The sequence below is a fragment of the Rhinoderma darwinii genome, chromosome 5 (assembly GCF_050947455.1).
Source record: "Rhinoderma darwinii isolate aRhiDar2 chromosome 5, aRhiDar2.hap1, whole genome shotgun sequence".
NCBI classification, from domain to species: domain Eukaryota; kingdom Metazoa; phylum Chordata; class Amphibia; order Anura; family Rhinodermatidae; genus Rhinoderma; species Rhinoderma darwinii.
Window position 1 is genome coordinate 327,402,923 of NC_134691.1, and position 15,623 is coordinate 327,418,545.

The window sequence follows — 15,623 nt, forward strand, 5'->3', positions numbered from 1 at the left end:
TCCGTACATAGACGTAAACAGACCGTACATAGACGTGAAATACTTTCGTCTGACTAAAACCTTAAAGTCTATAATAGGGAGACATTGGGGAGACATGGGAAAATGTGTGCGCCATTTCAAAAAGTGTCTGGTTGCAATTTTTAGACATGTTTTCCTGATGGCCTTGGGGGGTGTTGTGTAATGTCCCCTGGCCAAAAATGTTTTGCCATCTTATGCCAAGTGAGACCAGTCATACAGTGTAGAAGGGTTTTCTAAAGGACAGAACAAAATCACATCCATCCATCAGCCATATTTGTGTATTTGGTACAGGTCGCCTGCAAATTGCGTCATTTTCAAAGTAGTGAGAAATTGAAATACTTGGTATATAGAAGTGGAATGGCTATTTATCATACCATGATTGAAGGCTAGGTCCACCTTCACAACCATTTTATTTTTTATGGTCCTTTTCCATGTAAAATGGGAAAAATGGAGCAACTTTGCATATAGTTTTGATTCAAAATTGTCTCCTTTTTCTTTTTACAGCTCTATTGCAGACCTATTCATCTCCATGGTAACAGACTACAAACAAATCCTGTGTAGTCTGATCCTGCCGTCATACTCTTTTTCCATCTATCTCCAACCTCTTTTTCAAAGAGTGTGACTGCAGGATCAGACTACACAGGGTTTGTTTGTAGTCTGTTACCAAAGACATGCATAGGTCTGCAAAGAAGCGTTCGGCACAAAACAATATTGCTTTTTTTTTAGTGAAGACTATTTGCAAAGTTGCTTCATTTTAGATGCATTTGAGCAATAATAATAATAAAAAAACGGTTGTGAAGTTGCACATCTTGCAGTCTTATTGCCTTTCTTCTGTTCCCCGCTTCTTTTTACCAAATGTACGTTCGTAAGAGTTAGGGGACATAGTTTGTCTGTTACCATGGAGACACATAGGTCTGCATAGGAGCAGTAGAAAGTAAACCATATCCTTTAGAATTAATTGAAATAAATTATTGATTCTTGTGTTCCGTATATAGTGGCGGCTCATGAATTTAGTTAATAAAAGGGGTTATCCTGATCAGACTACTCATTAAAATCCGCTAAACACTCCCGTAGGACACTGAGTAGACTTTTTGAGTTTACTAACCTTCAATGAACCCTATATCTGGTAATATTACGATGTATAATATTAGAGTTTACAATTTTTTTCTCTTTTCCCCGATGCGTTTCCTGAACAGTTTAAACCTACTACATATCTCCCGTTATCTCAGCATCTATGGTTACATTAACTCCATGGAGGTTAATCACCCTTTAAGAAGCGAATGAGGCTTCATGGTGGTCTGAGCAGTCGAAATGTCAGAAAAGTCATATAGCTGCCGAAATCATGAACGTTGATGATTCTAATTTAAGACTCTACTGTAGGTGGCTATATTATTTATGTGCTATTATCCACGCTTCGCTCTGAAAAGTCCACTGCCAATTACAAGCAAGTTAAACAAAGCTCACGCCATTTGTAGAAGACCTGAGCTGTGCAGAAAAAAGGTCAATTGAGGAGAATTTACTATTTACTTCCATCAGGAATCCGCTTTATAGGTTTTAAAATGTTGCACCGGTATTGAAAATACATGTTGAATTGAATATTAGATCGGTGGAGGTCCAGTCCCCTCCCAACTAAATGACTGCGGCAAGGAGGAAAATAAATGTAGAAGCGGTCGAGGATGCGTGCTACCGCTCCAGTCAAAGTCTATGGCACTGACAGAAACATCTGTGGGTTATAGGAGTCCTAAGGGGTCTAACCCCCATCAATCTAACATTTAACTGGATCGGTCAGAAATTAAAGGCTATGCCTTACCTTCACAATAAGTGTTTTTTCATTAATGCATCTGAAATGAAAAATGTAGCAAATATTCTTCATTAAAAAAATGTCCCAACCTTTTGGGTATAGCTCCTATTTAGCTCTGTGTCTCCACGGTAACAGACAACAAACAAACCCTGTGTAGTCTGATTCTTTAGTCATATTTTCTTCCATCTGTCCCCTACTTTTCGCTAGTCTACCAAATGTATGTTAGGAAGAAGTAGGGGACCGGTAGAAGGGAGTATGACACAGCACTTGTTTGTGTGTGACCAGAGCGAAACATAGGCCTGCATAGGAGCTGTAGACACAAAACGGCAGGAAATATTTGTATGAAATTTATTTGGCTTCATTTTTCATTAGAGATGCATTAGAGAAATGAGCATTTTTTGGGGGAAAAGGTAGACCTAGCCTTAAAAGCTTGAGCTTAGTACAAACAATATACTTGTAATGTACAGTAATTATACATCAGGCCCTATACTTTGTCCAATATTAGACAGCAATGGGAAATTAAACTGCAAAAAGTTGGAGTACAGATAAGATAAAAGTTGCGGAGCAAGATGTATAATGTAATAAATCACGGCGCCTATTGCGAGAACATTAAATATACATTAGTACGAAATATTACTGAAAGCATCAGACTCGCCTTAACTTGATTTTAATAAAGTTCCATCATTCAAAATGCAGTGTTATAAATTACTATTAAAATTACCTTTTCATTTCCTCCTAATTACAGCTGCCTGGCATTGTGTGTCATGATCATTATTTCATTAGAGGTCTGTAACATTGTGTGGACATGATGAATGATGGGGCCAAGCCGATGAACTGAACATTATTGCTTTCTAACTTTGGAAGGACACTTGATTTCCTAGCCGAAATCGGGATGTAACAAGTAATCACACACTCCTTCCTAAAAATGTTGGAATGGGGTCCCCTCAGATTTGTCAGCAGAGAGGAATAAGGCCTTAATATATACATATAAAATATACATGTTTAGTACATATACACATAAAGACACAAATACATCAGCACATCATAAAAGAAACCGTCAATAAGTCCATTTTCAACATCCTCAAAACTGGACTGACCCGCTAAAGGTCAAGCCACAACAGAGTCCGGGAGGTCCAGCGTTGGGATATAAATTGTAAAGTTTACAGTGAGCTTGAATGGGTATGTAAACGGAGTCTATATAGCTGGAGAGGAAAGTGGGTCCTCAGAAAAAAATATTTCCCTGGTCAAAATGCATCTATTTCCAAATACATTATTCAGTCCGATTATAGACTGAAAGCATGTTGTATTTTGTGGCGTAGTCAAGCGGACCTGTATTATCAATTGGGAGAGAGGAATAAGTTGATGCCAGACTCTTCTGGTGGCGGCTAATCACCCACGGCAGCAAAAGATTGGACATGTTGAAAGCCAATATGCCTGAGCCTTCTTTACCGTTACATATACCTTCAGGGGAGATTCGGGACTCCCTCATACACATTAGGTAGTCATCCGACCCCTGCCAAAAGATTTGAGTTTATCTAATGCGTATGAGCACCTTAAGTCTGTTGGTTCTAGAATAAATCTGGTCAAAGATGTTAGATATTTGTTGGCCGATCCCATTGATTTTATTAGTCTACTTCTGACCTAATGTCCATGGGGCAAGTTTATTTTTTAGCTACAGGGACACTTCTATGGGAATACACGAAAACATATCTAATAATCATGCCCACACGAATGATATTGGAAATTTGGATGGTAAGAAATGTTAATGATGAAAGTCGTTAAGTCTGAAAAATGATGTACAACGGGTGTTTTTTCCAATAGAGCAGATTTCTTTCAGTTGCAAACAGGGTTGGACTGGCCCAGCAGCGTACCGGTAGAACCTCTGATGGGTCCAAACTCAAAATACTGGCAAAATATTGGTCCCTAGAGGTTCAGCAGAAGACCACCCCATTTGGCGGTGCCTTGGAGACCATAATTTGCCACTAGGGTCTATTTTTTTTATTATGGAATGGTTCACAAATAACCTATTAGATCTTATTGATGTGTCCAAAAAAGATTATGATAAATATAAAAGTCGGCGTGCACAAGTTCTGTATAGATGGAGGCTGGACCTTCGGAACATCTCCTCTGGTGGGCCCAAGGACCTCTGTTCCGACTCTGGTTGGAACACCTTCTTGAACCCTGTTAAGTAATGTACCAAATGTTTTACCAACCCCCCTTTTACGGTAATGTTCAACAGCTATCTTAGACTTTGTCAAAAAATGTCAGAACCGATGGCCCAATTACGAGTCAGTGGGTCCACTGGCGTAGCTATAGGGGTCGCAATTGCGACCGGGCCCCGAAGCCAGGGGGCCCACGGCCCCCCGCACCACATCAATAAAAAGTTACTATAGTAACTCGGGCCGCGGGCCCCTGTTACTATAGTAACAGACTTTACTTACCTTCCTGGTTCCGGATCGCAGCGGAGGTCCTGAGGTCAGGCGCTGTGCGCAGCGCATGACGTCACAGCGCTATGCGCCGCGCACAGCATCGAGACGACAGAACTCCCGCCGCGGCCGAAGAGGAAGGTAAGGTTAGCCCTGACTGGCGGGGTCCGACTCCCAGGACCCGCCAATCAGCTGTTTTGAAGGGGCCGCAGCACTCGTACGAGAGCTGCTCCCCTTCATTCCGGTCACACTGTGAATCCGTGTCGGCGATTCACAGTGTGAGCGAGTAGTGAAATGAAGGGGAAGCAGCTCTCGTACGAGTGCTGCGGCCCCTTCAAAACAGCTGATTTGCGGGTCCCGTGAGACACATCAGCTATTGATTGCCTATCCTGTGGATAGGCCATCAATGTTTAGGGACTGCACAACCCCTAAGCCTACGATGTATCAGGCTTAGGGGGCCCATGAGACAGGATCACAGATTGTGTGATCCTGTCTGCTGGGCCCTGTATCTAAGCCAATCACATGGTAGGCTTAGATACATGGCCCATGTGTGATCTTGTCTGGTGGGCCCTGTATCTAAGCCAATCACATGGTAGGCTTAGATACATGGCCCATGCGTGATCCTGTCTGCTGGGCCCTGTATCTAAGCCAATCACATGGTAGGCTTAGATACATGGCCCATGTGTGATCCTGTCTGCTGGGACCTGTATCTAAGCCTACCACACTAGGTTTAGATACATGGCCCCAGCACACAGTAATCTTACACTGTATAAGATTACTGTCTGCTGGACCCTGTATCTAAGCCTACCTTGTGGTAGGCTTAGATACAGGGTCCCACAGACAGTATCACACATGGGCCCTGTATCTAAGCCTAACACATGTTCCTAATCATTTTTTGTGTGTTTTCTTACAGGTTCGGTCGTTGGACTACGTCGGATTCCAGGACTACTTCGATGACAGCTTTTTTTTTATTATCAATAAAATGGTTAATGAGGGTTGTGTGTTTTTTTTTTTTATTTCAATAAAATATTTTTTCTATGTCTGTGTTTTTTTTTAAACTATATTACTACCGCCTTAGTAATGGCCGCCGGCTGATTGACAGCATCCATTGCTAAGGCGGGGCTTAGTGTTAGCAGGTACAGAGGCTAACACTAACCCCCTTTATTACCCCGGTACCCACCGCCACCAGGGGTGCTGGGAAGAGCCGGGTACGATCCAGTACCTGACCATCTGTAGTGATGGTCGGCCACTGGGGTGGCCGCAGGCTGGTATTATCAGGAGGGGAAAGGCCAAAAACAGTGGCCCTTCCTACCCTGGTGATGCTAGGCTGCTGCTGCTTTATTGTATCTGGCTGGTTATGAAAAATTGAGGGGACCCCACGTCATTTAAAAAAAATAATTGGAAAGAACGATGTGGGGTCCCCCCCCAATTTTCATAACCAGCCAGATGCAACACAGCAGCAGCAGGCAGCATTACCAGGGTGGGAAGGGCCACGGTTTTTGGCCTTCCCCAGCCTAATACTACCAGCCTGCGGCCACCCCAGTGCCTGCCCGTCACTACAGATGGTCGGGTACTGGTTCGTACCCGGCTCTTCCCAGTACCCCTGGTGGCGGTGGGTACCGGGGTAATAATGGGGGTTAGTGTAGCCTCTGCACCGGCTAACATTAAGCCTCGCCTTAGTAATGGAGGTTGTTAATCAGCCAGCGGCCATTACTAAGGCGGTGATAATAAAGTTTAAAAAGATACAAGCACATAGAAAAAATATTTTATTGAAATAAAAAAACACAACCCTCATTAACCATTTTATTGAGAATAAAAAAAACGCCGTCATTGAAGTCCTCGTATCCGAAGTCCAACAACCGAACCTGTAAAAAAAACACAAACACACAAAAATAAACAGTAACACATAAAGAAGCAAAATTATTATTCTTACCTGTCCTGGGTCCAGCGCTGGAGCCGCAATGTCAGCGAGCTGGGCCCTGTATCTAATCCAATCATGTGTGATACTGTCTGCTGAGCTGTGTATCTAATCCAATCATGTGTGATACTGTCTGCTGAGCTGTGTATCTAATCCAATCATGTGTGATACTGTCTGCTGAGCTGTGTATCTAATCCAATCATGTGTGATACTGTCTGCTGGGCCCTGTATCTAATCATATCTTGTGTGATACTGTCTGCTGAGCTGTGTATCTAATCCTATCATGTGTGGTACTGTCTGCTCAGCCACTGTATCTAATCCTATCATGTGTGATACAGTCTGCTGGGCCACTGTATCTAATCCTATCATGTGTGATACTGCCTTCTGAGCCACTGTATCTAATCCTATCATGTGTGATACTGTCTGCTGAGCCACTGTATCTAATCCTATCATGTGTGATACTGCCTTCTGAGCCACTGTATCTAATCCTATCCTGTGTGATACTGTCTGCTGAGCCACTGTATCTAATCCTATCCATAGTTTATAGGGTGGTAGTGCTATAGATATGCTATGCTGTCTCATATACACATTTTTTTTTGGGCGGACACATATGTATTGGGGCTATTTCCCCTGACATTTTAAGCCCTGAGGGTATGTTCACACGGCAGCGTCTGTTCAGGAGAAAACAGCACAGTAATTTCAGACGTAACGGCATGTTTAGTCGTCTTTCGCTGCGTCCATTACGGACGTAATTGGAGCTGTTTTTCTATGGAGTCCATGGAAAACGGCTCCATTTACGTCTGAAGAAGTGACAGGCACTTCTTTGACGCGGGCGTCTTTTTTACGCGCCGCCTTTTGACAGCGGCGCGTAAAAAAAAATGACCGTCAGCACAGAACATCGTAAGACCCATTCTAATGAATAGGCAGATGTTTGCCAACGCTTTTGAGCCGCATTTTCGGACGTAATTCAATGCTAAAACGCCCGAATTACGTCCGTAAATAGGGTGTGTGAACCCAGCCTTAGTGACGCCCCCGGCTGCTAGTGCTGCATTGTTGGGTCACTTAGGAGACCCAGCGATGCAGCTGAAAGCTGCGGACCGTCGGCCATGAGAAGTTTGCGGGGGGGGGGGGGGCCCAGTAAGAATTCTTGCATCGGGGCCCATGAGCCTTTAGCTACGCCCCTGAGTGGGTCGGTTGGGCACCGGTGGTATTCATCGTACCGTTATCCGGCACTTCATCGTGGTTTCTGTTATAAACTGAAACAATGAGATCTATGTGAATATAGCCTTATCTTGCCGATGGCCATCTGTATGTCTACCTATAGACGGTCCAGACCATGTTCCATTACCAGGACGTTCACTGCTGGGAGTTTCACGGTCTTATGATCTTGAATTAGAGAAACTCTGTCCACATCCGCAGCATACAACATGTTAATATAATTAGAAGCATCGTCAGTCATCCATAAAAAGTACAAATATCAGCAATTAAAACTAATTCAGAATAATGGGCATATTAGGAAATGATTGTAATGGTCTATGTATAGTGTCATTCTGTATTACTACACCACTTGTTATACAAATATATATGATGTAGGGAACTGGAAACATGCAAATGTTATGCAGCGGTTCAAATATTTGGGTATTTTCCACTTGAGTTCAGAGATTTATTATTGGAAAATGAGTTTGTATGTGCAAAATATAGTAATGTTTATAAATCGGAGCCATAAACTGTGTTAAGATATACCAATATAAAGATCTATCTATCTATCTATCTATCTATCTATCTATCTATCTATCTATCTATCTATCTATCTATCTATCTATCTATCTATCTATCTATCTATCTATCTATCTATCTATCTATCTATCTATCTATCTATCTATCTATCATCTCATATCTATCTATCTATCTATCTATCTATCTATCTATCTATCTAATCATCTATCTATCTATCTATCTATCTATCTATCTATCTATCTATCTATCTATCTATCTATCTATCTATCTATCTATCTATCTATCTATCTATCTATCTATCTATCTATCTATCTATCCTCAGTATAGAAGTATTGTTGTGGGGTCAGAACCTGCCCTCTCAACCTTTAACAGATGGAAAAATTCATTATTGTTGCCACTTCCATTATTCTGACACTTTTATCTTGGGACCATGCTGTATTTTTCTTGCAGCTATGCACCAGGTTGCACCTATATTGCCACCCTCAAATGTATGGTCACAGGACATATTCTCCACCTTGTGGAGATGCTGGTACATTACTACTGTATACGATGAACATTAATCTGGAACCCAATGCTCTAAAGTTCTCCAACTATTGCCATTGGGATCGGTGTGCCCACGTCTAGACCTAGATATTCAGACCTGTAAATTGATCAATGATCTGGGATTTCTGGGGTCGAGATCTGGTGCAACGATTGTAAAGCCTGGAGGTGACCGTATAGTGAATCTTTCAGAGTGGCCAGTCAGGGCCAGATGATAGGGAGGGTATATGGGACATGTGGCAGTGGGACCTCCACCACCTACCCTCCCTGATGGCAGTTTGGTAATCCGATCTAGCAGAGCAGTGGCTATGCATACTCTGTTTTAATGTCTAAGGGAGTTGCTGGCCCGACTATCTCCATTACTTCCATAGACTTCAGTGGAGAGGACCACGAGCATGTGCAGCCACCTCTCCAATATGTGGCAGCTATAGGGGGCAGATGTGGACTGGGTCGTAGAGATGGGATGAGAGACCCCAGGACATTCCTTGCCCAGTGACCTCCGCCATCCTTAGCCCGGTCCTGTGGCTAATGAAGGTCTCCACCCAAACTTTCCCATACAAGGGTTATCTCTCTGCTTCCCCTTTGGTTTTGTAGTTGGTGAGGGCTTGACATCTGACACTTCCCATTGTGATACTGATGATGCACTGGTCAATTACCAATGGGCCGACATTTTCTGTAACCAATAATCCAAATTGTAGTGTATTCTTCTAGACAATACTCAAAAGATGCAGATGTAGCAGAGCTAGATTTGTTATTTTTGTCCACCGTCATAACTTAAGTTGAGAAAATGAAGCAGGTTTACCTCCAGGCTTGTGCAAAACCTCAGATAACACCCAAAGAAATAATGAGTTGTCACGGATGACCAACTCAACCATGCTACATTGACAATCTCCACTCTGCAGCATCTGAATCTGCAAAGGTTATGAACAGTGTTGTTGTAGGTCATGTAACTCTCCTGTTGATAGGATGATGTATTCTCTTGAAAGACTTTATACACCTGCATAGGGGATTAGTGATACATTTACTCCATAGCCTAATAATTTAATGTTGTGGAAAAGGATTCTCTATCTGTATAGTTTACTATATAAGTGCAAACATATGGATGTAGCAGAGCTGAATTTGTAATTTTATTCTTTAGGGCTGCATTGACAAACTCAGCCCTGCTACATCCGACCAGACGAGTTCTGCTGCATGTTTAGTATTACGTTATGCTTTTAAAATCTGTCCTGGGCTTCTTTCTATGAGCTCGTTCAGTAAACCGTAACTTCAGAACTGAGGTCGCACAGAGATCTTGAATCATCTTTTCTTCTTTGCAGCGTCACTATTGAAGGGGCTGAAGCATTCCAACATCGTGCTGCTCCATGATATCATCCACACCAAGGAGACCCTCACCCTGGTCTTTGAATATGTGGTAAGTAATTCACAATGGCGTATCCTATGACTGTCAACATGAGAACTGCTTGTAATAATGCCGGACTCCTTACAGAGCTAATGAAGCGTTTTCAGGTCATGTATATTTATGTCATTGAAAAAGTGTTCGGAAATAGTCAATTATAGCTCCAAGAGGTGAGAAATCACAGGATTATTTTAAGCTAATATCAGCTATTTATAATTACTGCATGATAAATATATTTTTATAAAATACATTTTGCAAAAAAGTCCCATCATGTTTTAGAATAAATCACCAATTTTGGCTTATTTTTATTCTAGGAGGAGTTTTCTGCTGTGCTCATTGTCGCCCCCTGGTGATAAAAGGAACGCTCCAATTAAAACTGATAGTGTGTTATGAGGGTGGTGGGTCCTGAGGGGCGGGGCATGACACTGGGATTCTTTCTTAGGGGTTTCTTGATTTCCTGTGTCATGCACCGCCTGTTCAGGCCCCACTCTTTACGGGTTTTGCCTGGAGTTTTCCATTTATGTGATTTTATGAGATTTGTTTTCTGATGAACTAATTAGGATATCTTACTACACCAATATTAAAAACTATAATACTGCCCCCTATGGACAACAATGGGTATCTCAATAAATAGTAGGATTTTCTTATTAGTATTTCTGTAATTAACAAGACGTAAAGTAAACAGTTTCACCCCCTTACTAATGAAGGAAGTGACCAATACAGTTGTATTTTCTCTAATTTATGCAAATAATTGTATCAAAAACCATAACACAAATTTTGGCAAAATTTGCATGTAGAGTCAGAGTAAAACAGTAGCGGGAACTTATTAGCACTGGCGTTTCAGATGCCAGTCTTAATATAAAAGAGAGCTGGAGTAAGACGCACCTGATTTATTAAGATGTGCACAAATTAGGCAGATCCCTGGCCACACTTATGGAAAAGTTTTCAATTTTAATTTGGCTGTTAGTGGGTTAAAGGGGTTGTTTCATGAAGACAACACCTATTCTGATAATAGCCACCCCAGTGATCAACTGATCGCCACAGGTCCGGCTCCTGGAGCCTCCACTACATAAGTATTGCAGCATATTGTACAACCAATCAAATGATCGCATATTTAATTCCCCTAATTTTTTTAATTACTTGAAAAAGTTTTTCCTAATAAAGAAAAAAAATTAAGTTAAAAAGTTAAAAAAAACAACCCTTTACCCGTTTTTAAATGGTATCACCCAGTCCATAAAAGTCCGAACTATTACAATATAAATTATAAATCCTGCATGGTGAACGCCGTAAAAAAAGCAAAAAAAATACACGTCAGAATTGCTGGTTTTAATCACCTTACCTCCCCAAATAAATATAATAAAAAAATCGTATGCACCCAAAATGGTACCAATAAAAACTAAATCTCACCCCGCAAAATACAAGTGCCCATACGGCTCCATCGATGAACATATATAAAAAAAGTTATTGGTTTCAGAAAATGGTGACACAAAACTATTTTTGGGGATTTTATTTTTTACAAATTGATTTTATTTTATTAAAGTGGTAAAACATAAAATATATAGATATATATTTGGTATTGCCGGAATTGTATCGACCCGCAGAATACTGTTAAAATGTAATTTTTAATGCACGGTAAAAGCAAAACCCCAAAAACATGAAGGAATCAAATTTTTGTTGCCATTTGACCCCACAAAGATTTATTTTTCAGTCTCCCAGTATATATGGTATATTAACTAGTGCCATTAAAAACTACAGCTCGCCCTGCAAAACACAAGCCCTCCTTGTCGACGGAAAAATAAAAACAGTTTTGCTCTTGGAAGTCGCAAAAATAAAGGAGAATAAAACATAAAATAGATGCGGCGGCGAGGTGTTAAATCGGTCCCATAGGCTTGCATAAAGAATGACTTCCATCCGTGCTCGCGCTGTAAAAGATTCCAGATACGCCCTATGCAGGTGCATGAATGCTTGTCGTGCCGGTAATCGTGGTCCACGATTACGGGCACGGCCGGTCGCGGACAGCCATTTGCTTCTTCGGCCCGTGCTCCCATACAAAGTATGGGAGCACGGTCTGTAAAAAGCAAAAGATAGGACATGTCCCATCTTTTGCAGAGGCTTTCTACGGCCCGGACATCTTCCCGCAAATATACGGGAAGGTTTCCGTGGTCAATAGAAGGGAATTGGTCCGTAACTACGGACTGTAGTTACGGTCTGTAATTACAGACAAATTCTACACTCGTGTGGATGGGGCTTTAGGGAATGAGATGACCTATGTAAGCATAGACTTTCCTACATAAGAAGTTTCTCTATATACTGTAGGGGCGTTACTCAAGAACTTTTTTTACTTTGAGAAATTTAGGAGTAGGAACCGGTTACGAAACACAAGATTAGAGGATTTATATTCCCAGGAGATAAGCTAGGACGCGAGATGTAAAGCTGCTGTCTGGATGTGTTGATAATGCCTGGCGTGAAGACATTGCCCAGCATGAAGCGCTGGAAACATGGATCTCATACATATAATTTAGGTATCGGTCTTACCTTGGTTTGCTGTGATTTCTGCACTTAAACTAATAATTAAAGCCTCACTCGGTTGCATAGACAATGCAAGAATTTTCACTCCATCCAGCTGTGATTGTAAGAACTTTAAATCTTGGAACACATAATTAATCTCTCTGCAATTTCTTTGGAAACCATATGGTATTTCTACAAATATACCCTCGCTTTCAGCTGTAAAAATCAGGGGACGTTCACATAATAATTAAACTCTTGAACGTACCAGATGGATTGAAGGAGGTGGAGATTGATACAGAGAGAAAATTACCTTGTGTAAAGTACATTTTCTGCTGTATTAATCCCACATGGGCAGTCCTTTTCATTTGGATTATACTACATTCCTAGCTAGGTTGCCAGAATTAATTTTATAGGGATGGTAAACAGAAAGACTGCCCTCCCCTCCAAAAAAAAATAAAACAATTTAACCAGGATTGTAATGTGAATGGGAATATTTCAGCACCAAAAAAAAATAGGATTTCTGCAGCATCCGTATGAACAGCTCTGTGTCCCGACTGTGTACGAAGCAGCTCACTCCCTCGCTCAGCAGGAAGTCTCAGCATGTATTTCTGTATCCCTGAAGCTGAGGAGCTAGTTATCACATCCTACACAAAACTAGATTTAGCAATAATATGCAGCTGGAAAACACTTCTGTGGTGTGAAGAGAAATACATAGGGTAGGCATAACCACCATCTATGAATAAAAAGCCATGCACAGTACACAAAAGGTCAACATTATGGTAGAACATTGATAGAATGCAGATTGATTCTTGACTATAATCCTAATTATTATGGCCCCTAATTATAGTTAGGGGTAGAGATGTTACAATGAGCTTGCTAACGGTCTATTAAACAGAATGTTGTTATTTTAAGGCCGTATTCACACGAACGTGTTTAACATCTGTGATAAGCGTGAAAATCATGCGCGTCGCACAAACCTATGTTAGTCAATGGGGCCGTTCAGACCTTCCGTGATTTTCATGCAGCGTGTGTCCGCTGCGTAAAACTCACGACATGTCCTATACGCGCATCACGCACCCATTGAAGTCAATGTGTGCGTGAAAATCACGCGCAGCACACGGAAGCACTTCCGTGTGTCGCGCGTGATTCGCACAACAGTAGATAAAGAAATTAAGGAAAAAATAAAAGCACTTCCTTCATTTCTTTTTCTAAACATCAAAACCGCGTGCCATAAGGATGGCATATGCGTGAAAATCCCGCAGCCAACACTGATGACACACGGAACTGCAAAACGCTGCATTTTTTGCGTGCGCAAAATGCACACGCTCGTGTGAGTCCGGCCTAAGAATTAAAGGGATTTTCCCATTCTAAAAAATGAATGATGTCAATCAGTCACGTTATGCGGGGGCCAAACTAAAATACGCATTATATGTTATTGACTAGTAAGACGTGAACATAGGACTCGCATGTTTCTGTGTTTTTGCCCATTTAAACTCCTTAAAAGCTGATAGTCCTTCCTATAAATATAAGGCTGGAATCACACATGCAGTTTGAGGTGGTTTTCTTGCGCCAAAGTCAAGAGCAGATCCATCAGGAAGGAGAAGTCTTAACCCTATATTTTTCATTCCTTGCTTTGGCTGAAAAAAACGACATCAAAAACGGCATGTGTGATTAAAGCCTTAACCTCTTCCCATCCTGCACTGTAAATGTACGGCGCTGGAAGCCAGCACTTTACTCTCACCGCCGCACACTTATGTCACTGAGATTGCAGGAGTACAGGAATTGTACCTGAGCAAAAATGACCCACAAGGGGCAGCTGTGATTGACACCCGCCACCCCCTGGCAACGACTGGTATTGGAGAAAACTGTTATTCCACCACTTAACACTTGTGATCGAGCAATCTATAGTTATCGCGTTATTACTGACGAGGGGGACTCCATTTGCCCCCTGATTGTCAGCCCTCGAATAGTAATCATCAGGGCTGACAATTTTAAGGGATAGCCATGGGCCTATCAATGGCCCCCAGGGCTGTCCTGAGCGAATACTTGTTAGGGAATGCAGAGGTATTCTGTAACCGCTGCCTGTACATTTTATATGCACAGGCTGTAATGTATTGAAATACATAAATATGGAAATGCATTCTAAGGAAAAAATAAAATGTGAAGGTAAAATTCTTCTAAAAATGTAAATAACGTTTAATAAAACAATTTGTTAAAAAAACAAACAAAAAGACGTTCATGAATAAAGAATGAACACTATTTCAAATTAAAATTGTTTTTATTAAATAAAAGTATTTAAACATAAAAAAAGACATAAATTTATATATTCCTTTAATTGTTACACTCGTAAAACATAATTTAAGTGGGTGGGGCTTATGTTATTTTTCATAAAAGTGGGTGTTAGGATGTTTTGTGGGAATGCAAATGTTGGGAGGTGTGGTTAAGGTGTCATTTGAGGCGAGAGGGTTCGGTGAGGGGTTGGGCTCCATATTAGTATGCTCCACACAGATCATTTCAATTTCCCCATCATTTGAGATGGAACCACTATTTAAGCTTTATTACATAGTCAGGCCCTTTATCTTGAGGAATAAATAATAGCCTGCTTATCCTCTGCGTAGACATAGAATTAATTTATTTATCTTTCTGCAGCAACCACAAGGGGGAGTAATGTATATAAACAGTTTGCACTAAGCTCCCTCTAGTGGTGGCTGCAGGTAGCCAGAATTTAAGGATTTGGAGCTCCGTATAAAAAAAAATAAAAAAAAAAAATAGTAGATATATATTAATAATTGTATTCGTGCACAATGCTTAGATATTTAGAGGTCATTCAGTCATTTCCTAATATTGGTTCACTGCCATTTTTTTTTTTTTAGTGTGAAATGAAAAACAAATATATAACTTGTCTGTGATGTACGTGCTAACCGTGAATTGTGTGACAGATATTTCATCATCTATTGATAAGATCCTATAAATATTAACAGTATCACATCTCTTCTTATGTCTTGTCCTGAGGATATGAAGCTTGTGTTATCAGTTAATGTTCCTGGGTGGTCTGCGGCATAAATGCGGTATTTAATAAATGTACTAAGTCAGTGTAGTAAAAACTTACTGTGATTTTTTTATTTGCTATTTTACAGCTGAAATATATAATGCTGTATGTAATCACAATGAGAAAAGCAAAGATTCATAAAGTCTTATCAAAGACAATGTCCTTTAAATAAATGATGAGTCAGCGAATTAGTGCTTGAGGCTCCGAGATACCGGGCGTAATAAATTAGT

The 15,623-nt window shown here is 40.9% G+C and overlaps 1 protein-coding gene across 3 annotated transcripts in view; it reads left to right on the forward strand.

The window, feature by feature from the left end:
* The window catches only part of CDK14 (cyclin dependent kinase 14), a 399,726-nt gene that overhangs the window by 134,243 nt on the left and 249,860 nt on the right, over positions 1–15,623 (forward strand). For all 3 annotated transcript variants that reach the window (XM_075827675.1, XM_075827674.1, XM_075827676.1), the window contains one exon: positions 9,757–9,851. In XM_075827675.1, the coding sequence (XP_075683790.1) occupies positions 9,757–9,851 (95 nt within the window). The remainder of the gene's footprint in view (positions 1–9,756; positions 9,852–15,623) is intronic.